General features: G+C 36.6%; 1 protein-coding gene across 1 annotated transcript in view; it reads left to right on the top strand.

The window, feature by feature from the left end:
* RSRC1 (arginine and serine rich coiled-coil 1) overlaps nt 1–22,194 on the top strand; it is a 411,876-nt gene that overhangs the window by 77,304 nt on the left and 312,378 nt on the right. The window contains exon 4 of the mRNA XM_023223365.2: nt 5,133–5,306. Within this exon, the coding sequence (XP_023079133.1) occupies nt 5,133–5,306 (174 nt within the window). The remainder of the gene's footprint in view (nt 1–5,132; nt 5,307–22,194) is intronic.

The raw sequence follows: 22,194 nt of genomic DNA, 5'->3' as shown, positions 1-22,194 counted from the left end.
CTTTTGTTACTCTGTGTTTTCACAGTTAATTGCCAGAATCATATTTTGGTCCTAAATAATATGGAACCAAATAATGAAAATATTCTGTATGTCTATATGCATATAATGTATTTATAGTGGCTGAGGTTATCACAAAAAAAGGCTGCCTTCCGTTTGCATTGTTATTGCTTTTTTTTAATCAGAAAACTTAAAAATTTGACTGATTATTACTCAAAGATTTTAGTAATCTGTTAAAATTTCCACATATTTACACATAATAGAAAATTTAATCAGAAAGGAATTAGGTAATATCTGTGGGGACAGATGATAAAATTTTGATATAGAAAGATACTCGTGTCAAAATTAAGGAATAGTCAAAGAAACTTACAGAACAAATGGTAGAAATTTCGTATTTGTAAATTAGGACAATAAAATAATTAAATCTATGTTAACATTAGCAGCAATAAATATTATAACTGCAGGTTGATGTAGTAGCTCATGCCTATAATCCCAGAACTTTGGGAGGCTGACATGGGAAGATCACTTGAAGCTAGGAGTTTAAGACCAGCCTGGGCAAAATAGACCCCATCTATATAGACACACACACACACACATACTCTCTCTCACACACACACACACACAAAATTAACTGAGCATGGTGGCACGCATATGTAGTCCCAGCTACTTGGGAGGCTGATGCGGGAGGATCGCTTGAGTCAGGGAATTTGAGGTTGTGTAAGATATGATCATGCTGCTGCACTCCAGCCTGAGTGACAGAGTTAGACCTTGTCTCAAATAAATAAATAAAGGAATGAAGAAATGTAGGAAGAAAAGGAAAGAAGAAAAAAAAAAAGGAAAGGAAAGGAGGAAGGAAGGAAGAAAAGGAAGAAATTTCTTAAAATCACATTAAGAAAGTTTGCGGGTTTCTGATCCAATATTCTTCTTTATTTATTAAGTGAACCCATTGGAGATGGACAAGGACAAATGTTACTGCTGCTGAAAGCCATGTAATTCTCTTAAAGACTTACATATATCATGATACAGTTTGGCTCTGTGTCTCCACCCAAATCTCAAATTGTATCTCCCATAATTTCCATGTGTTGTGGGAGAGACCCCGTGGGAGATGACTGAATCATGGGGGCGGGTCTTTCCCGTGCTGTTCTCGTGATGGTGAATGGGTCTCATAAGATCTGTTGGTTTTAAAAATGGGAGTTTCTAGCCCAAGCTCTTTCTTTGCCTGCTGCCATCCACATAAGATGTCACTTGCTACTCCTTGCCTTCCACCATGATTTTGAGGCCTCCCCAGCCATGTGGAGCTGTAGGTCCAATAAATCTCTTTCTTTTGTAAATTTCCAAGTCTCAGGTATGTCTTTTTCAGCAGAGTGAAAATGGACTAATATATATTCTAAGTATCTAGGATGAGTTCATGTGATGTCTCCATCATCCACATTCTTTATTCTTCGGTAATTTGTATTGGTTAGCTCTTTTTCTTTCATTTGATCACTTTAGCTGAGACATTAATTTTATTGATATTCTCAGGGTACCAGATTTTGGCTTTTTTAGTTTTTCCTTCCATTGATTTTTCTCTTTAGTGTTTCCTTTCTTCCAGCTACTTTGGTTTTATAGTGCTTTGCTCTTCTTTTTGTAGCTTCTTAAAGTGAAACCTTAGGTAATTGATTTTAGATATTTCTTCTTTTCTAATATAAACATTTAAAACTATAAATGTCTCCCTAAACATTCCTTTAGCTGCATCCCACAAATTCTCATATGTTGTATTTTTTATTTTCATTCAGTTCAAAATACTTTTAAATTTCCTTTGTGCTTTCTTACTTGACTCATGGATTATTTGAAAGTGTATTATTTGGTTTCCATATATCTGGAGTTTTTCTGCATGTCTTATTGTTAAATTCTAATTTAATTCTGTTTCGGTCAGATAAACATGTTCTGCATGATTTCTACCTAGGAATTGATCCTTTGATTATCATGAAGTATCCATTTTTATTTTGGGTGATACTCTTAGTTTCTGAAGTCTAGTTTAGGTGATATTAATATATTAACTTCAGCTTTCCTGTACTTGCTGTTTATATGATGTATATATTTTTAGCCATTTACTTTTTTGTTTGTTTGTTTTTGAGACAGTCTCTCTCTCGCCGTCCAGGCTGGAGTGCAGTGGCACTATCTTGGCTCACTGCAAGCTCCACCTCCCGGGTTCACGCCATTCTCCTGCCTCAGCCTCCTAAGTAGCTGGGACTACAGGTGTTTGCCACCAGGCCCAGCTAATTTTTTGTATTTTTTAATAGAGATGGGGTTTCACCATGTTGGCCAGGATGGTCTCAATCTCGTGACCTCGTGATCCGCTCACTTCGGCCTCCCAAAGTGCTGGGATTACAGGCGTGAGCCACTGCGCCTGGCCTAGACATTTACTTTTAACCTATCGGTGTCTGCTTATTTAAAGTACATATTTTGTAGATAGCATATAGTCGTTCTTCTAGATGGCATACAGGATTGCTTTTTATACCTTTGACAAACAGCCTTTTTACAATATTTTGTTTATTAATATCTAATGTACTTATGATATAATTCGTCTATCATTTTATTATTTTATGTATTTGCCTTCTTTTTTTCTTTTTACTTCCTTTCCAGCTTCCTTTTGGATTAATGAGTATTTTTAATAATTCCTTTAAAATTAATCTATTGACTTTTTAGCATACTTATTTTCTTCTTTTTTTAGTAGTTGCTCTAAGGATTACAGTGTATGCTCTTAACGTTTCAGTGTACTTAGAATTATTATGTCACCATTTAATGTGAAATATAGAAACCTTTTAACAGTATAGGTTTATTTACCTGCCCCATGCTTTATTCTATAGAGATTATTTGCATTATGTCTACCTTCATTATAAACCTTAGAGTAAAATACTATTATTTTTACTTTGAGCACTCTATGTGTTTTAAATAAATTAAGGGAAATAAACAGTTTTTGATACTTACCTATTTATTTACTTTCTGGTAGTCTTCATTCCTTCCTAAAGATCCACGTTTTCATCTGTTACCATTCCCTTTCGGCCTGAAGAACTTTCTTTAGTATTTATTGTAATGCAAGTCTTCTGTTGATATTTACTTTTCCTTTGTCTAAAAAATGTCCTTATTTTACTTTCATTTTTGAGGGATATTTTTGCTGGGTATAAAATTCTAGGTTGACCTTTTGTTTTCTTTCACCATGTTAAGAATTTCATTCCACTGTCTTCTGATTTCCATTGTTTTTGATAAGAAGTCAGTGGCAATAGTTGGTATCATTGTTCACCTATATGTAATGTGTTGTTTTTCCTCTGAATTCTTTCAAGATTTCTCTACACCTTTAGTATTTTTCAGTTTGACTATAGTATTTCTAATCATGGTCTTCCTAATATTTATCTTACTTGGTTTGTTGAACTTCTAATAAAGAATCTGTAAATTTTTATTTTATTAACTTTGGAAAATTTTTTGCTCACCACTGAAAAAATGTTTTCTGCTTCATCCTCTGTTTTCTCTATTTCTGGGTTTAAATAAGCTTGTTAGGCATTTGACTCTTGTCACACAGATCCCTGAGGGTCTTTCTTATTAACAATCTTTTTTCCTCTTAGTTCTTCATAATGGGTAATTTTGATTGATTTATTTGCATGTATACAGATTCTTTCCTCTGTTATTACCAGTGTGCTTTTAATCTCATCCAGTATAATTTTAATTTCAGAGACTGTGTTTTTCAGTTACAGAATTTTTTTTTTTTTCATGTTCTGGTATTCCTATTGAGATTGCTTAATTTTATATTCATTATTAGCCTAGTTAAACTTACTGCTTTAAAATCCTTATCTGTTAATTTTAACATCTAGTTTAATCTCAGTTGCTTTTCATATACTGTCTTTTAAGAAGAGAACACATTTTTTGTGTTTCTTCATTTATCTAGGAATTTTGGGTTTTTATCCTGGACAAAGTGAGTATTATGAAAACTGTTATTTTCCTCTGAAAAACATACTTTTGTTTGTTTATTGTTTTGTTTAGCAGGAAAATCACGTGGTTGGATTAAAATGGCAACAATTCTGTTTTTGTTGTTGTTGTTGATTTGTTTGTTTTTGAGACAGAGTCTTTCTCTGTCGCCCAGGCTGGAGCCCAGTTGTACAGTCTGGGCTCACTGCAGCCTCCACCTCCCAGATTCAAGCAAGTCTCCTGTTTCAGCTTCTCGAGTAGCTGGGATTACAGGCATGAGCCACCACGCCCAGCTAATTTTTGTATTTTTAGTAGAGGCGAGGTTTCACCGTGTTGGCCAGGCTGGTCTCGATCTCCTGCCCTCAAGTGATCTACCTGCCTTGGCCTCCCAAAGTGTTGGGATTACAGGCATGAACCACTGCACCCTGCATGAAGATAAAATATATTTAATATTCACTAAGTGGAAGTGGATCATCATAAAGGTTGTCATCCTCATCTTCATGTTGAATAGGCTCAGGAGGAAGAGGCAGAGGAAGGGTTTGCCTTGCTGTCTCAGTGGTGGCAGAGATGGAAGAAAATCCACCTGTAAGTGGATCCATGCAGTTGAAACCCATGTTGTTCAAGGGTCAACCTAGGTTGTTTTTAAAAATTATCTATAGGATTGTCAGTCTGGTAGAGTTTGTTTGTTTGTTTGTTTGTTTTAAATCAATACTGTAACCAGAACCTGAAATAATTACTTCTTAGTATTGTACCATAATGCATTTAATACAAAGAATAGCTGGATTGGAGTGGATCAATATTTATATTGGAACAATTAGAAATAAGAAATAAGCTTGAATAGATATGGAAGCAACAATTGTAGAGAAAAGGAAAGCCCTATCCTTGTAGATTAAATTAGATACATTATTTGAGGAGACGTGAATAATTAAGACTAGATTTGAACCTTTAAGGCAAACACTTTTTAACTGCGTCATTATTTCCTATAAAGTTAGCATATGTATTTCCCGCATATTATTTCAAGTGAGAGCATTTACTCATAAAGAATCATATTCAGGTGCTTGCTTCACATGATTATTTAATTCTGAGTCCACAACTAAAACTAAGTAGTGTTTTTCAGATAATTTAAAAGAGTATTTACTTTTCATAATACAAAGTATACAGTAAGTTTATTTAACAAAATCTGCTTACCGTAGGTCCAGGTCAAGACCTCGTCTCCGTTCTCACAGTCGTAGCAGTGAGAGGTCCAGTCACAGAAGAACACGTAGTCGGTCTCGGGATAGAGAACGACGTAAAGGCAGAGATAAAGAGAAAAGAGAAAAGGAGAAGGACAAAGGGAAGGACAAGGAATTACATAACATCAAACGTGGGTAAGTTGAAGCAAATCTTATCTGGTAAGGACTTGGTGATTCCATGGTGATGTTCAAACTACATTTTTGTTCTCTGAGGTTTTTCTTGTGACTCAGTTGCTATAAGAGTAGAAGAAAATGGAACAAAAAGAGAGAATACAGTAGAGAAAGAAGAAAGGATAAATCAAAATAGTTATCTCAGATTGTTACTGTGGTACATTTTCATTTCTATTTTTATTTAATAATAATATAACAATATTGGAATCAATATAAATAGCAATATCAAAGTTTAGTATGTTAGTAGAGGAAAATTTGCCTAATTCTGTAGGAAAGTTTCATATTCTGTTTCCTTTGTTCTGAGTATGAACTTAAAATTTGAAGACTACTTAGTGATTAAAAATGTTTATTTCCTTATTGTAAAGCTGTTAGGGGAAAAGTATAAAGTTGAAACAGAAGGAGGAGACCATGTGATTTACTATTGTTTAAGCCTTTTTGAAATATGGAATGGGAGCTTGGGCAATATTAGGGTGTATGTGTGTGTAAGAGTGAGTGTGTCTGCTTATAAGGTCTGGATTTTGTTTTTCATGGAATTGTTATTATTAAAACAATGAGATTCTAGTTTTTTCCATTTAGAGACAGAACTTGAAATCCACTCATAAGTCTCCATCTCCCAGCGCGAGCGACACAGAAGACCGGCGATTTCTGCATTTTCAACTGAGGTACTGGGGTCATCTCACTCGGGAGTGCCGGACAATCGGTGCTGGTCAGCTGCTGCAGCCCGACCAGCAAGAGCTGAAGCAGGGCGAGGCATCGCCTCACCTGGGAAGCGCGAGGGGGAAGGGAGTCCCTTTTCCTAGCCAGGGGAACTGAGACACACAACACCTGGAAAATCGGGTAACTCCCACCCCAATACTGCGCTGTAACACCAGCACACCGGAGATTGTATCCCACACCTGGCTGGGAGGGTCCCACGCCCACGGAGCCTCTCTCCTTGCTAACACAGCAGTCTGCGGCAATCTAACCGCAAGGCAGCAGCGAGGCTGGGGGAGGGGCGCCCGCCATCGCTGAGGCTTAAGTAGGTAAACAAAGCCGCTGGGAAGCTGGAACTGGGAGGAGCTCACAGCAGCTCAAGGAAACCTGCCTGTCTCTGTAGACTGCGCCTCTGGGGACAGGGCTCAGCTAAAGGAGTAGAAGCCTGTGAAACGCGAACGACTCTGTCTGACAGCTTTGAAGAGAGCAGGGGATCTCCCAACACGGAGGTTGAGATCTGAGAAGGGGCAGTCTGCCTGCCCAAGTGGGTCCCTGACCCCTGAGTAGCCTAACTGGGAGACATCCCCCACTAGGGGCAGTCTGACACCCCACACCTCACAGGGTGGAGTACACCCCTGAGAGGAAGCTTCCAAAGCAAGAATCAGACAGGTGCACTCGCTGTTCAGCAATATTCTATCTTCTGCAACCTCTGCTGCTGATACCCAGGCAAATAGGGTCTGGAGTGGACCTCAAGCAATCTCCAACAGACCTATAGCTGAGGGTCCTGACAGTCAGAAGGAAACCTATCAAACAGGAAGGACACCTATATCAAAACCCCATCAGTACGTCACCATCATCAAAGACCAGTGACAGATAAAACCACAAAGATGGGGAAAAAGCAGGGCAGAAAAGCTGGAAATTCAAAAAATAAGAGCGCATCTCCTCCTGCAAAGGAGCACAGCCCATCGCCAGCAACGGATCAAAGCTGGTCAGAGAATGATTTTGATGAGATGAGAGAAGAAGGCTTCAGTCCATCAAACCTCTCAGAGCTAAAGGAGGAATTACGTACCCAGCGCAAAGAAACTAAAAATCTTGAAAAAAAAGTGGAAGAATTGACAGCTAGACTAATTAAGGCAGAGAAGGTCATAAACGAAATGACAGAGATGAAAACCATGACACGAGAAATACGTGACAAATGCACAAGCTTCAGTAACCGACTCGATCAATTGGAAGAAAGAGTATCAGCGATTGAGGATCAAATGAATGAAATGAAGCGAGAAGAGAAACCAAAAGAAAAAAGAAGAAAAAGAAATGAACAAAGCCTGCAAGAAGTATGGGATTATGTCAAAAGACCAAATCTACGTCTGATTGGGGTGCCTGAAAGTGAGGGGGAAAATAGAACCAAATTGGAAAACACTCTACAGGATATCATCCAGGAGAACTTCCCCAACCTAGCAGGGCAGGCCAACATTCAAATTCAGGAAATACAGAGAACGCCACAAAGATACTCCTCCAGAAGAGCAACTCCAAGACACATAATTGCCAGATTCACCAAAGTTGAAATGAAGGAAAAAATCTTAAGGGCAGCCAGAGAGAAAGGTCGGGTTACCCACAAAGGGAAGCCCATCAGACTGACAGCAGATCTCTCGGCAGAAACTCTACAAGCCAGAAGAGAGTGGGGGCCAATATTCAACATTCTTAAAGAAAAGAATTTTAAACCCAGAATTTCATATCCAGCCAAACTAAGTTTCATAAGTGAAGGAGAAATAAAATTCTTTACAGATAAGCAAATGCTTAGAGATTTTGTCACCACCAGGCCTGCCTTACAAGAGACCCTGAAGGAAGCCCTAAACATGGAAAGGAACAACCGGTACCAGCCATTGCAAAAACATGCCAAAATGTAAAGACCATCGAGCCTAGGAAGAAACTGCATCAACTAATGAGCAAAATAACCAGTTAATATCATAATGGCAGGATCAAGTTCACACATAACAATATTAACCTTAAATGTTAATGGACTAAATGCTCCAATTAAAAGACACAGACTGGCAAACTGGATAAAGAGTCAAGACCCATCAGTCTGCTGTCTTCAGGAGACCCATCTCACATGCAGAGACATACATAGGCTCAAAATAAAAGGATGGAGGAAGATCTACCAAGCAAATGGAGAACAAAAAAAAGCAGGGGTTGCAATCCTAGTCTCTGATAAAACAGACTTTAAACCATCAAAGATCAAAAGAGACAAAGAAGGCCATTACATAATGGTAAAGGGATCAATCCAACAGGAAGAGCTAACTATCCTAAATATATATGCACCTAATACAGGAGCACCCAGATTCATAAAGCAAGTCCTTAGAGACTTACAAAGAGACTTAGACTCCCATACAATAATAATGGGAGACTTCAACACTCCACTGTCAACATTAGACAGATCAACAAGACAGAAAGTTAACAAGGATATCCAGGAATTGAACTCATCTCTGCACCAAGCAGACCTAATAGACATCTATAGAACTCTCCACCCCAAGTCAACAGAATATACATTCTTCTCAGCACCACATCACACTTATTCCAAAATTGACCACATAATTGGAAGTAAAGCACTCCTCAGCAAATGTAAAAGAACAGAAATTATAACAAACTGTCTCTCTGACCACAGTGCAATCAAACTAGAACTCAGGACTAAGAAATTCAATCAAAACCGCTCAACTACATGGAAACTGAACAACCTGCTCCTGAATGACTACTGGGTACATAACGAAATGAAAGCAGAAATAAAGATGTTCTTTGAATCCAATGAGAACAAAGATACAACATACCAGAATCTCTGGGACACATTTAAAGCAGTATGTAGAGGGAAATTTATAGCACTAAGTGCCCACAAGAGAAAGCAGGAAAGATCTAAAATTGACACTCTAACATCACAATTAAAAGAACTAGAGAGGCAAGAGCAAACGCATTCAAAAGCTAGCAGAAGGCAAGAAATAACTAAGATCAGAGCAGAACTGAAGGAGATAGAGACACAAAAAACCCTCCAAAAAATCAATGAATCCAGGAGTTGGTTTTTTGAAAAGATCAACAAAATTGACAGACCGCTAGCAAGATTAATAAGAAGAAAAGAGAGAGGAATCAAATAGACGCAATAAAAAATGATAAAGGGGATATCACCACCGACCCCACAGAAATACAAACTACCATCAGAGAATACTATAAACACCTCTACTCAAATCAACTAGAAAATCTAGAAGAAATGGATAATTTCCTGGACGCGTACACTCTTCCAAGACTAAACCAGGAAGAAGTTGAATTCCTGAATAGACCAATAGCAGCCTCTGAAATTGAGGCAACAATTAATAGCCTGCCCACCAAAAAAAGCCCAGGACCAGATGGATTCACAGCTGAATTCTACCAGAGGTACAAGGAGGAGCTGGTACCATTCCTTCTGAAACTATTCCAATCAATAGAAAAAGAGGGAATCCTCCCTAACTCATTTTATGAGGCCAGCATCATCCTGATACCAAAGCCTGGCAGAGACACAACAAAAAAAGAGAATTTTAGACCAATCTCCCTGATGAACATCGATGCAAAAATCCTCAATAAAATCCTGGCAAACCGGATTCAGCAGCACATCAAAAAGCTTATCCACCATGATCAAGTGGGCTTCATCCCTGGGATGCAAGGCTGGTTCAACATTCGCAAATCAATCAACGTAATCCAGCATATCAACAGAACCAAAGACAAGAACCACATGATTATCTCAATAGATGCAGAAAAGGCTTTTGACAAAATTCAACAGCCCTTCATGCTAAAAACGCTCAACAAATTCGGTATTGATGGAACGTACCTCAAAATAATAAGAGCTATTTATGACAAACCCACAGCTAATATCATACTGAATGGGCAAAAACTGGAAAAGTTCCCTTTGAAAACTGGCACAAGACAGGGATGCCCTCTCTCACCACTCCTATTCAACATAGTGTTGGAAGTTCTGGCTAGGGCAATCAGGCAAGAGAAAGAAATCAAGGGTATTCAGTTAGGAAAAGAAGAAGTCAAATTGTCCCTGTTTGCAGATGACATGATTGTGTATTTAGAAAACCCCATCGTCTCAGCCCAAAATCTTCTTAAGCTGATAAGCAACTTCAGCAAAGTCTCAGGATACAAAATTAATGTGCAAAAATCACAAGCATTCTTATACACCAGTAACAGACAAGCAGAGAGCCAAATCAGGAATGAACTTCCATTCACAATTGCTTCAAAGAGAATAAAATACCTAGGAATCCAACTTACAAGGGATGTAAAGGACCTCTTCAAGGAGAACTACAAACCACTGCTCAGTGAAATCAAAGAGGACACAAACAAATGGAAGAACATACCATGCTCATGGATAGGCAGAATCAATATTGTGAAAATGGCCATACTGCCCAAGGTAATTTATAGATTCAATGCCATCCCCATCAAGCTACCAATGAGTTTCTTCACCGAATTGGAAAAAACTGCTTTAAAGTTCATATGGAACCAAAAAAGAGCCCGTATTGCCAAGACAATCCTAAGTCAAAAGGACAAAGCCGGAGGCGTCACGCTACCTGACTTCAAACTATACTACAAGGCTACAGTAACCAAAACAGCATGGGACTGGTACCAAAACAGAGATATAGACCAATGCAACAGAACGGAGCCTTCAGAAATAATGCCACACATCTACAACCATCTGATATTTGACAAACCTGAGAAAAACAAGAAATGGGGAAAGGATTCCCTATTTAATAAATGGTGCTGGGAAAATTGGCTAGCCATAAGTAGAAAGCTGAAACTGGATCCTTTCCTTACTCCTTATACGAAGATTAATTCAAGATGGATTAGAGACTTAAATGTTAGACCTAATACCATAAAAACCCTAGAAGAAAATCTAGGTAGTACCATTCAGGACATAGGCATGGGCAAGGACTTCATGTCTAAAACACCAAAAGCAACGGCAGCAAAAGCCAAAATTGACAAATGGGATCTCATTAAACTAAAGAGCTTCTGCACAGCAAAAGAAACTACCATCAGAGTGAACAGGCAACCTACAGAATGGGAGAAAATTTTTGCAATCTACTCATCTGACAAAGGGCTCATTTCCAGAATCTACAAAGAACTCAAACAAATATACAAGAAAAAAACAAACAACCCCATCCAAAAGTGGGGAAAGGATATGAACAGACATTTCTCAAAAGAAGACATTCATACAGCCAACAGACACATGAAAAAATGCTCATCATCACTGGCCATCAGAGAAATGCAAATCAAAACCACAATGAGATACCATCTCACACCAGTTAGAATGGCAATCATTAAAAAATCAGGAAACAATAGGTGTTGGAGAGGATGTGGAGAAATAGGAACACTTTTACACTGTTGGTGGGATTGTAAACTAGTTCAACCATTATGGAAAACAGTATGGCGATTCCTCAAGGATCTAGAACTAGATGTACCATATGACCCAGCCATCCCACTACTGGGTATATACCCAAAGGATTATAAATTATGCTACTACAAAGACACATGCACACGTATGTTTATTGCGGCACTATTCACAATAGCAAAGTCTTGGAATCAACCCAAATGTCCATCAGTGACAGACTGGATTAAGAAAATGTGGCACATATACACCATGGAATACTATGCAGCCATAAAAAAGGATGAGTTTGCGTCCTTTGTAGAGACATGGATGCAGCTGGAAACCATCATTCTTAGCAAATTATCACAAGAAGAGAAAACCAAACACCGCATGTTCTCACTCATAGGTGGGAACTGAACAATGCGCTCACTGGGACTCGGGAAGGCAAACATCACACACTGGGGCCTATCATGGGGAGGTGGGAGGGGGGAGGGATTGCATTGGGGAGTTATACCTGATATAAATGATGAATTGATGGGTGCTGACGAGTTGATGGGTGCAGCACACCAACATGGCACATGTATACATATGTAACCTGCACGTTATGCACATGTACCCTAGAACTTAAAGTATAATAAAAAAAAAAAAAAAAAAAGAAATCCACTCATAAGTGTTTGTCAAATTAGAAAACATTAAAATCAAACAATCTTATTTTAACAGAGTAAATTCACAGCATCTTGTTCGTTTTATTCAAAATTATAATTGAGGTCTTTTATTCTAAGAAGTAGAATCTAATGTTGGAATGTATCCTCTTTTGTCAGTCTTTCAATGTCTTGTGTGAATATATTTATTTTAACACTTCAATATAAATGTGTTTATCTTTAATGTATTAGTTTTCCATGTTTAACAGTTTACTAGGATTGTAGTTATAGGATCCTGACATCTTGATTCTATAATTATTAAGTTTATTAAAAGATAGGGAATTCCTTCCTCATTCCTTTCATTTTCACAGTCGTTTGTTTATTTTTTATTTCCAAATTTATAGTGATGTTACATAAATCTGCCTAGATTGTTGGCTTTTAAGTATTCTTTAAATGTTAAATTTGTGGTAGAGTTTGGAAGAGGATAACATTATTATTATGTGACTTTTGTTCACCTGATCATCCCACAACCATTAATGTACAGTGATCAATTATGTTCCTGTAAAATTCTGAGTTCTGTCCTCTTGTAGTTTTAGGGATTGTGAAATGTTACAGGAGAGGAGTTAGAAGTTAAAGATACCTGTCTGTAAGGGTGGGGAGGCTGAGCTAACCAGCACTGGTATAATGGAATGAAGGCAGAAAGTGTTTGGGGGAAATCTCTTGGTAACGGGAGAAAGTCAATAGGATGATAAATTCGAAGGGAGAATTTACATACAGTAGGGTTCTGAGTCTGGAAAGTATGCTTAATGAATACAACTTTTCAATCAAGAAACTGCCTTGCTTCTGATTCCTTTTAAAATTCTTTCTTCTTTTGGTTTTCTTTTTAAAAATTACATGGCTATGGAAGAAAGCTATGATTTTTACTGGTCATTAAATTTTTGCCTTCCACCTCACCAAATTTTACTTTTTTAGAATAATACTTGTGTAGTTGTATAACATTTATATTATGTAAAATATTATATGGGGGATTTTAAAGGTAAGAAATATGAGAGAGTGAATAAAACAGGAAGGTTAGATTGTGTTAGAAAAGGTTCTCATATGGTAACATTAATCTTGAATATCTAAGGCAACTTTACAGGTTAGACTCATCTCTCACTCATAGTTGATTGTGTTCAAGTGGACCAGTTCCTGGATGGCAAGTTTACAAGATGATAGCGTTGTATTTGCTGTTATTTCTTAACATTAATCTCAACAAAGGCAATGAACAAAGTCAAAATAAGCGGTGCAAAATAAAAGGGCACCGGGGACTGATGCCAAAAAACTGTGGCTAGTCTGCATTATGGTTTTAGTGGGCCATAGTAGAGGGTAGTGTTGTGTTAGGGTGCCCTTTCCCCTGCTTAGTGCTGAGGTGCACACAGATTCTTATATTTCCTAACCCTGATTTTCAAGCCATTCTGGACTTAGAATCTTTTGTATCACTCAAAGCACCTAATGTACATGTTAATTTTTATTAAATATTTAATATTTAAATATTGATGATCAAATATGCACATTCATTCATCTGTTTACTTTTTCAGTCAACAATATTTAAATGCCTTCTACTTGTCAGGTACTATGTTAGGTAATAAGGATATAAATGTTAGTGCCAGTACTGCTTGGAGCTTTCACACAGGTGGGAATATAAACATGTGTAGAAGGGAAGGTATGCAAATGATTATAGTAAAGTCAGATGAATTTTTCCAGTAGGAAAAATAAAAAGTAAAACTGTACCAGTTAGGATGCTTTGGCTGTAACAAAACCTAGCTAACAGTAGCTTAAATTAAACCAAGGGTCAGCAAACTTTTGGAAAGGGCTAGATTAGGGGTATCCAATCTTTTGGCTTCCCTGGGCCACACTGGAAGAAGAAGAATTGTTTTGGGCCACATATGAAATACTCTAATGATAGCTGATGAGCAAATAAATAAATAAATAATAAAATAAAATAAAATCACAAAAATCTCATAATGTTTTAAGAAAGTTTATGAATTTGTGTTGGGCAACATTCAAAGCTGTCCTGGGCTGCATGTGGCCCACGGGCTGCAAGTTGGACAAGCTTGGGCTAGATAGTAAATAATTTAGGCTTTCTGGATCATTTGGTCTCTGTTGCAACTACTGAACTTTACAGCTATAGGTAATAGTAAGCTATAACAGGCAGACCGTATTTCAGTAAAACTGTTTATAAAAATGGGTATCTGGCTGGATTTGGCTCAAGAGTTGTCATTTGTCATTTCTGGCTTAAACTACAAGTGCACTTACAGCTAATAACAAGCAGTTTAGAGATAAGCGGTCTGAGGCTGTTTTTATACTTCTCACAGGTCAGTCTAAGCATCTTGGCTTTCATTTTCAGTCTTGACACCTTCTGGTTGAGAGGGATTTCCCTCCATAAACTTCAAGCTGGTTGATCTTAACTAGTCCCTGTGTCAGGGAAAAGTTCTCAGATGAAGTGATGTTTACATTTTGAGGGAAGAGAGGGGGAGGAATGATCATGCAAAATGAACTTCAAATAGAAAGTTGTGGAGGCATCAAGGTATGTGTGGTACAATTTGAGGGACTGAAGTCTAGTGGGACTTGGTTTAGAGTAGAAGATAAATAATGATGAGAGATGATTATGAGAGGGCTTTGAGTATGCAGTTAATTCTAGGGGCAGTGGGATGCCAATGTAGAGTTTCAAGTAGAGAAATAATGTGATTGGGTCTACATGGGTTATGAACAAAATGCTTTACTCTCAATGGATGTAAAAAGATAAGCGTCGACTGGGAGTGGTGGCTTACACCTGTAATCTCAGCACTTTGGGAGGCCAAGGCGGGGGGATCACCTGAGATCAGGAGTTTGAGACCAGCCTGACCAACATGATGAAACCCCGTCTCTACTAAAAATACAAAAATTAGCTGAGCGTAGTGGTGTGTGCCTGTAATCCCAGCTACTTGGGAGGCTGAGGCAAGAGAATCGCTTGAACCCAGGAGGCGGAGGTTGCAGTGAGCCAAGATCATGCCATTGCACTCCAGCCTGGGTAACAAAGTGAGACTCCGTTTAAAAAAAAAAAAAAAAAAAGATAAGCATCTAACATTTTAAATGTATTTTTTTCGGTATCAGGAATTTTGCTAAGCCTTTGACATATATTATCGCATTTAATAACCTGATGAAATAAGTGCTTTTATTATCCTATTAATATAGATGAAGAGATGAAGGTGCTTAGACTTATGGTCATAGAGCTAATAAATGACAGAGTTAGGCTTCTAATTCAAATGGACTGACTGTCACCTGCCTCTTAACAACACACTATCCTCATTTCTTTAGTAATCCATAATTATTAATGATGAACAAGAGAGTTTGAGATGAAGTGATATACTGTTGTTTAAACATTCCTAGAAAACAGTGAGAGAGAACTAAAAGAATTTTCTGTACACAGTTTTTCCCTGATCAGCCCAGAAATCTCATTAGTAAAAGATTGATCCCTTCTTTTCTCCCTCTCTGTTTCTTAGTTTCCCACCTCAGCATTTCATCTATTTAGAATTATATTTAATTATCTTCACAGACAATTCCTAGGCCTTAATTAAGTTTATTTTAGTGATGGTTTCATTAGCTGTCTTTTTTCCAAGTGGCTTTAAAAAATTTGTGGAGAGAGGAAAAAGGATTTACTAACATTTAAATTAGGACTTATGTATTAATTCATTGTAATTGCGCAGTGCATGACGAGTGTTTTAGCTTGTGCTAAGTAACCTAAGTGCTTTTTCACACGAGAAAATAACCTATGTGCAAAAGTAATAGTATTTAGATGGATGGATAGATAGATAGGTAGATAGATAGATAGATAGATAGATAGATAGATAGATAGATAGATAGATAGATAGATAGAGAAAAGTAATAGTATTTAGATAGATGGATGGATAGATAGACAGACAGACAGACAGGACACAAAGTATACATTTATAAAGCACAAAGCAAGAACAGTAAGTACAATAATGGTAGAACAAGGTAAAGGGTGTTTATAAATTGGGAAAAACAAAACAGGAAAGAAAGAAATGCTCAAGCAGGAATTAATGAGCTTAATAATGAGGGAGAGTTTGTTTATACTTTTGAGAAAAAAATGCAAAATCAGGTAATTCTGAAAAACCCTTTTTAAATAACAGCTAATTATAGTTCTGGAAATTCCTAGAACATTAAAATCGTAGAATTTGTCTTACAATGTCACAAATTGGCCCATTCATTTTATTTTTCTACTGATTTAGGAAGACCCAATATAAACTGGAAAGGTCTCAGTAGTTTGTAGGGACTAAAAGATGCCTTTCCTTATAACACTGTGTGAATGATTATTATAAGAAAGACACCGAGTCCTGTCTGAAATTTTATCAAGAACGTTTAATAATTTTTAATGTTTTATATTTATAAAATTTAGTTTCTAAGAATATTTTCTCTTTTAAACACTGATACAGATTTTTCTTGTTTTTTATTTTCCCCCCAGTTTTAAAAAATAAATATTTATCTTATCCTTAGAAAATTTTATTTTTTAAAAGTGAAAGCAGTTTATTAAGAAAATAAAGGAATAAAGAATGGCTACTCTGTAGGCAGAGCAGCTGTATTTCTTTTCTTTTAATTTGTAATTTTTTTTTTTTTTTTTTTTTTTATAGACAGGGTCTCAGTTTGTTGCTCAGGCTGGAGTGCAGGGATGTGATCATAGCTCACTCCAACCTTGATCTCCTGGGCTCCAGTGATCCTCCCACCTCAGCCTCTTAAGTAGCTAGTACTGCAAGTGTTCGCCACCAGGCTTGGCTAAATTTTTATTCTTATTTTTTGTTGAGATAGAGTCTCACTATGTTGACCAAGCTGGCCTCAAACTCTGGATCTCAAGCAATCCTCTGGCTTTGACCTTCCAAAGCACTAGGATTATGGGAGTGAGCGACATTGCCAGGCCCTAGATCATTACAGTTTTTATAAGGGATAATGTCTTTGCATTATGAAAACGGATTTTTCTTAATAGCAGAGTTGTTAAGTTGAAATTGGATACAATATTTTGTTAAACTGTTATTGAGAGTCAACAATCAAAACTATGAAACTTGTCATGGCATCTCATAATTGCAATTTGATTTGATGATGGTGAATGTTATACATCCTATCTAAGTCTTCTGTGGATTAACATATTATTGGACCTTCTTTACCTACATCTTGATCCAAACTACCTAACATATAGTTGACTGCTATAAAACATTTTTAAAGATGTCTTTGAAAAGTTAGTTGTGAACAAATATGTAAGTACCAGTGATATTCTACTATTCATTCTTTTTTTTTTTTTTTTTTTTTGAGACAGAGTCTCACTCTGTCGCCCAGGCTGGAGTGCAGTAGTGCTCCAGCTCACTGCAAGCTCCGCCTCCCGGGTTCATGCCATTCTGCTGCCTCAGCCTCCTGAGTAGCTGCGACTACAGGTGCCTGCCACCGTGTCCGGCTAATTTTTTGTATTTTTAGTGGGGACATGGTTTCACTGTGTTAGCCAGGATGGTCTCGATCTCTTGACCTCGTGATCCACCTGCCTCGGCCTCCCAAAGTGCTGGGATTACAGGCGTGAGCCATTGTGCCCGGCCTTTACTATTCATTCTTAAATCACAGTGCCATCCTTAATAGGGGAATTTGGATGAGATTGATTTAAATCACCAGCTAGGAAAATTTGGTTTAAGGTAGTTGTTACCTACTGCCGTGGTTTGAATGTGTCTCCCAAAGTTTGTGTGTTAGAAACTTGATCCAAAATACAGCAGTGTTGGGAGGTGGGATCTTTATGAGAGATGGGTCTTCCCTCGTGAATGGATTAATGCAGTTATCAAGGGAGTGGGTACACTATCATGGGAGTAGGTTTCTTATAAAAGGACTGGCTTCCCCCTCCTACATGCTCTTTGCTTTTCTTCTTTGGGATGATGCAGCAGGAAGTTCATCATCAGATTCTGGCCCCTCAGTCTTGGACTTCCCAGCATCCAGAACTGTGAGGCAATAAGTTTTTATTCATTATAGACTAATGACTCAGACCATTGCATTCTGTTATAGCAGCACAGAATGGTCCAAGACACCTACTAAAATGCTTTCTTCTTAATTTGAATAATTTTAGAATTCATTAGGAACCTAATTTTGTATTTCTAAGTGGGCCTTTCTTTATGACCTGCTACCATGAAAAGTTTTCCCCTTTATTATTTCCTCATTGCATTTTCAGTAGATGGATGCTGTTCTCAGAAATGTACCATCAAGACTTTTGGGATCTTTTACTGAAATACTTGTATTTATGCATTCTTCCATTTTTCTTTGTATAATTTTCAGAAGCTTTATACTTTTTGAGAGAGGTAAGAATTTGCCCCTGGATATATAATTTATTTTTCTATAAAATGGGGATGGTAGTACTTAAAAAGCTGTAAGTATTATAAGCAGTGTGAATAACCATGTAGTACCATGTAGAAATCATACTTTATAAATATATGTTAGTTATGGCTTTAACCTTGGCAAAATTCCAGTGTCTTCAGTTTTAGAGTTTCATGTAATAAATTCCAGTCGATAAGGGGTTTTGTTTTTTATTCCCTCTACCTAGTGATTGGTAGATGTTGGGAGTGATTTGGGAAAGCTGGACTCTGAGTTTTGACAGCAGTTACTTACTTATAGAGCCTGTCATATTTTTCCTAACCTCTTATTTCTTTATACAGCAGGAAGTAATTTATGCTAATTTACCCCTATTTGCATATAGGTTATAGAGTTCTGTGGTGCAGAGCATGCTTAGAACTCCTTTTAAGTGTCTGTTTGGATCAAAGCAGGGCTGTGTGATAGCTGTTGTCTGACACCAAGCTGTGTGGTGTTGTTTTCATTAAACATTTATCACACTTCCAATGTGACAGCAGGCAACTTTGTGCCAGGATAACATGTTTTCATGCAAAATTTATTGAAAAAGACGAAGACTTTGTAAAGAGATCTTGTTGCCTTTCACCAGTGGCGAAGGGTAAATGTTTGGTTCGAAAGCAGTATATCGAAAGTACACCTTTAACACATGTCATTATAGCATGCAAAAAAAAAAAAGCTTCATACTGTCAATTTTGTTAAGCAGGTAAACAAATACATCTTTATACACATGTGTGCACTGGATTTGTTTTCTTTTTAAATTAAAGTTTCTACAGTTTCCTCATAAATCAAATGAATATCATAACATAGTGGCCCATTGTGTTCTTGGCCATTTTATATTACAGTGAAATTTACCACCCAATTTCTATTCTGTGGGTTTGAGTATTTGGTATTAGTTCCAATTTAACCAAAATAATCTAATTTTTTAGGAGAGATGAGGTCAAGATAGTGAACATAATATAACAAAAAAAATATTCAGCAAAAGCAGGAGACAAGGATTTCCTTAGTTCTCCAAGGTCACCACCTTTCTTTTATATATTATATCAATACATTTAAATTATCACACAGTGTGCCCAATGGGATTTGACTTGAATTATGCCTGATAACATTTTAAATGGCATGAATTGTAGATTCATTCTTTCTTTTGGTGATTGCTTGACGGTGAAAGCTTTGGAATGAGAGAAGGTACTTTAAATTTCCTTTTTCATTCCACAGGAGGCTGAGGAATTAGGGATATGTGAAGAATGACTTTTAAGTTTCATTACATGATCTATAAAAAATTTGGTGGACACTTTGCAAAAGGTATTACAAAAATTATGTTAGCATTAACATTCAGGAATAAAAGGGAAAAAGTACTGAGTTGTAGTGTAATGGAGGAGCCTTGTCTTTGGACCCATATGGACTGCACAGAAACCTTCAAATCCTGACTCATTATGCTTTGGAGCTATTGAAGGATGATTGTTTTTAAAACGGCAAAACCATGCCTCAAACAGATATACATGAACACTTGCCAAAGATATTACTTACCTAATTAATGAGAGAATAAGTAAGATGTTACAAGTAGCTCAAAGGATCAGTAGTAGACACAAATGTAGGCTACCAAAAATCTAGCCATGAATAACGTAATAGATTCAAAACTAGCTTCTTCCACATAGGGGAAGGAAATCAATTACACCTCCACTGGACAAAATTCATTTGCATATTTATAGAAAAGAATTATTTGCATTGCTATCAATTATCTATAATCTATGGAGTCTAAAAATATCTCAGATAAGGAAAGGTGCCCTAGACAATATAACCAGTAGTCTGTTTTGATCATCTCCAGTCATTTACAATTTTTTTCCTGAGAAGGCAAGTAACTTTTTTGAACTTTATTCTTCCATAAGATGGAGATAATGGTAATTGAGAAGCTGTTAACTATTAGAAGCAGTGTGTGTCAGAAGACTAGTACTATGTAGTAGCAGCTCAATAAATGTTCATCATTTTATTTTTTTATTGATAAAACAGTTTTAACTGTTGGTTTTGTGATCACCAGTTTCTCAGCTATCATTCTTTTTTCTCACTTTTGTGTCTTTATAAAGGTGGTTCCTTCAGTCTGAAATACTTTCTTGTCTACTTTTCCTTCCAGTAACTGTTCATCTTTTTGGGTTCATTTTAAATTTCATTTATTTTGTAAAGTATTCCTCACCCCTCAAGAGAGTGCTGAGTACCTCTGCAGTTAACTCCCGTTGTATTTATATCTAATTTGAATAGAATTTTTTAATGTTATGATTACAAATTACCTTGTCTGTCTTAGTTAACATTGTATTTACTTGGATGATAGTAAGTACTCAAATATTTGTAGAATGAATAATAAATGTTTATTTTGAAGCTAGATTTAGGTAATTAAATCCAGCTTAGAAGCATTTAAAAGTGATAACATTGCATTTTTTGGTATCAGAAAAATAAGCAACTTTTTTGTACTACCCCATTTCTGGTTCAAGTGTGCATGTGCATTCGCATACATACACTACTTCCATCCACGTCTCCAGACTGCATTAAAAAAAAATCCTATGTAACTTTCACTTTTTTCTGTATTTTAAATGTTATCAATCATGCTACAATTAGTATCATTTAGCATCAGTTGTTTAAAAAATTGAATGTCACTGCTAGGATTCATATTTTAAACAACAATTAAAATTCCAGTCGTGAATGACCATTCTTCATGCCTAGTCTAATTTATTTCAGGATCTTAATTGATATCACCTATTCTCTTGATTTTATATATGGTTATAGGGCAAACTACCAGACTTAAACATACTATTTCATAGAGATCTTTAACTGAAGGCCTTAGTGTTTGCCTTTAGTAATGTTATGTATGGCTTTGTAAGCTAAAGAGTCTGCACTATTGTTAGAGGAATGGAAAGGTAATAAACTTGGAGTGCCAGTGAAGTCTTTTCTTCCTAAGTAAACAAGCGGGTCCCCTAAATGCTAAGCCGTTGCTTATAATCACTCATTACAATTCTAATTTATATCTCATTGTAAAGCATCTTGAGTGTCCCTGATATGAATGATGCTAAACCAAATAGAAGCAATCTGCTGTGTATCTTTTTAAAATTCAAGCTTATTCTGTTCTCACAGGCTTTCTCCCCTGTCTAGTGATCATTGGAGTGGCATCTCCAAAATGGAACAGATTGGAATAAACTATAATGCTTGATTGACATATTAGATAAATCTTGGTCAGCACAAGTATAGAATCAGAAATTTATCCTCCTTTGATTAAATGGCAAAGATTGAAAAACCAGATATCTCTATGTTGATTTATTTTTATATCCTAATGTGATATTACAGGACAGTTTTAAAGTGCCTGGTTTAAATATCCTTAATATCCTAGTTAATAAAATGAGTATAGCCAGATGATAGGAATAACATATGTCTCTTTGGATAGATGTAGTTACGGGGTATACTTTTCTACTAAAGCAGAGTAAACTGTAATGCATTCCATTTGTGTAAATGCTGTTAACATATCTTAGATTTCAAGGCAATGAAGGCATATAATAAAAGAAAATCTCCAAATGGTATCATTGGGGTTAATGCTTTTCATTTAGTGATAAAGATATGATCTTTGGGTTCCAAGATTGCATATAACTACAGGAAGATAGGGATAGATCTCAGAGAATGAACCTTGTGAGTATAAACACAAAGCACTTTTATTTATTTATTTATTTATTTATTTATTTATTTATTTATTTATTTATTT

This window comes from Piliocolobus tephrosceles, chromosome 2 (assembly GCF_002776525.5).
Source record: "Piliocolobus tephrosceles isolate RC106 chromosome 2, ASM277652v3, whole genome shotgun sequence".
NCBI lineage: Eukaryota > Metazoa > Chordata > Mammalia > Primates > Cercopithecidae > Piliocolobus > Piliocolobus tephrosceles.
Note: the sequence above shows the minus strand (reverse complement) of the source record. Positions and strands in the feature narration are given on the sequence as shown.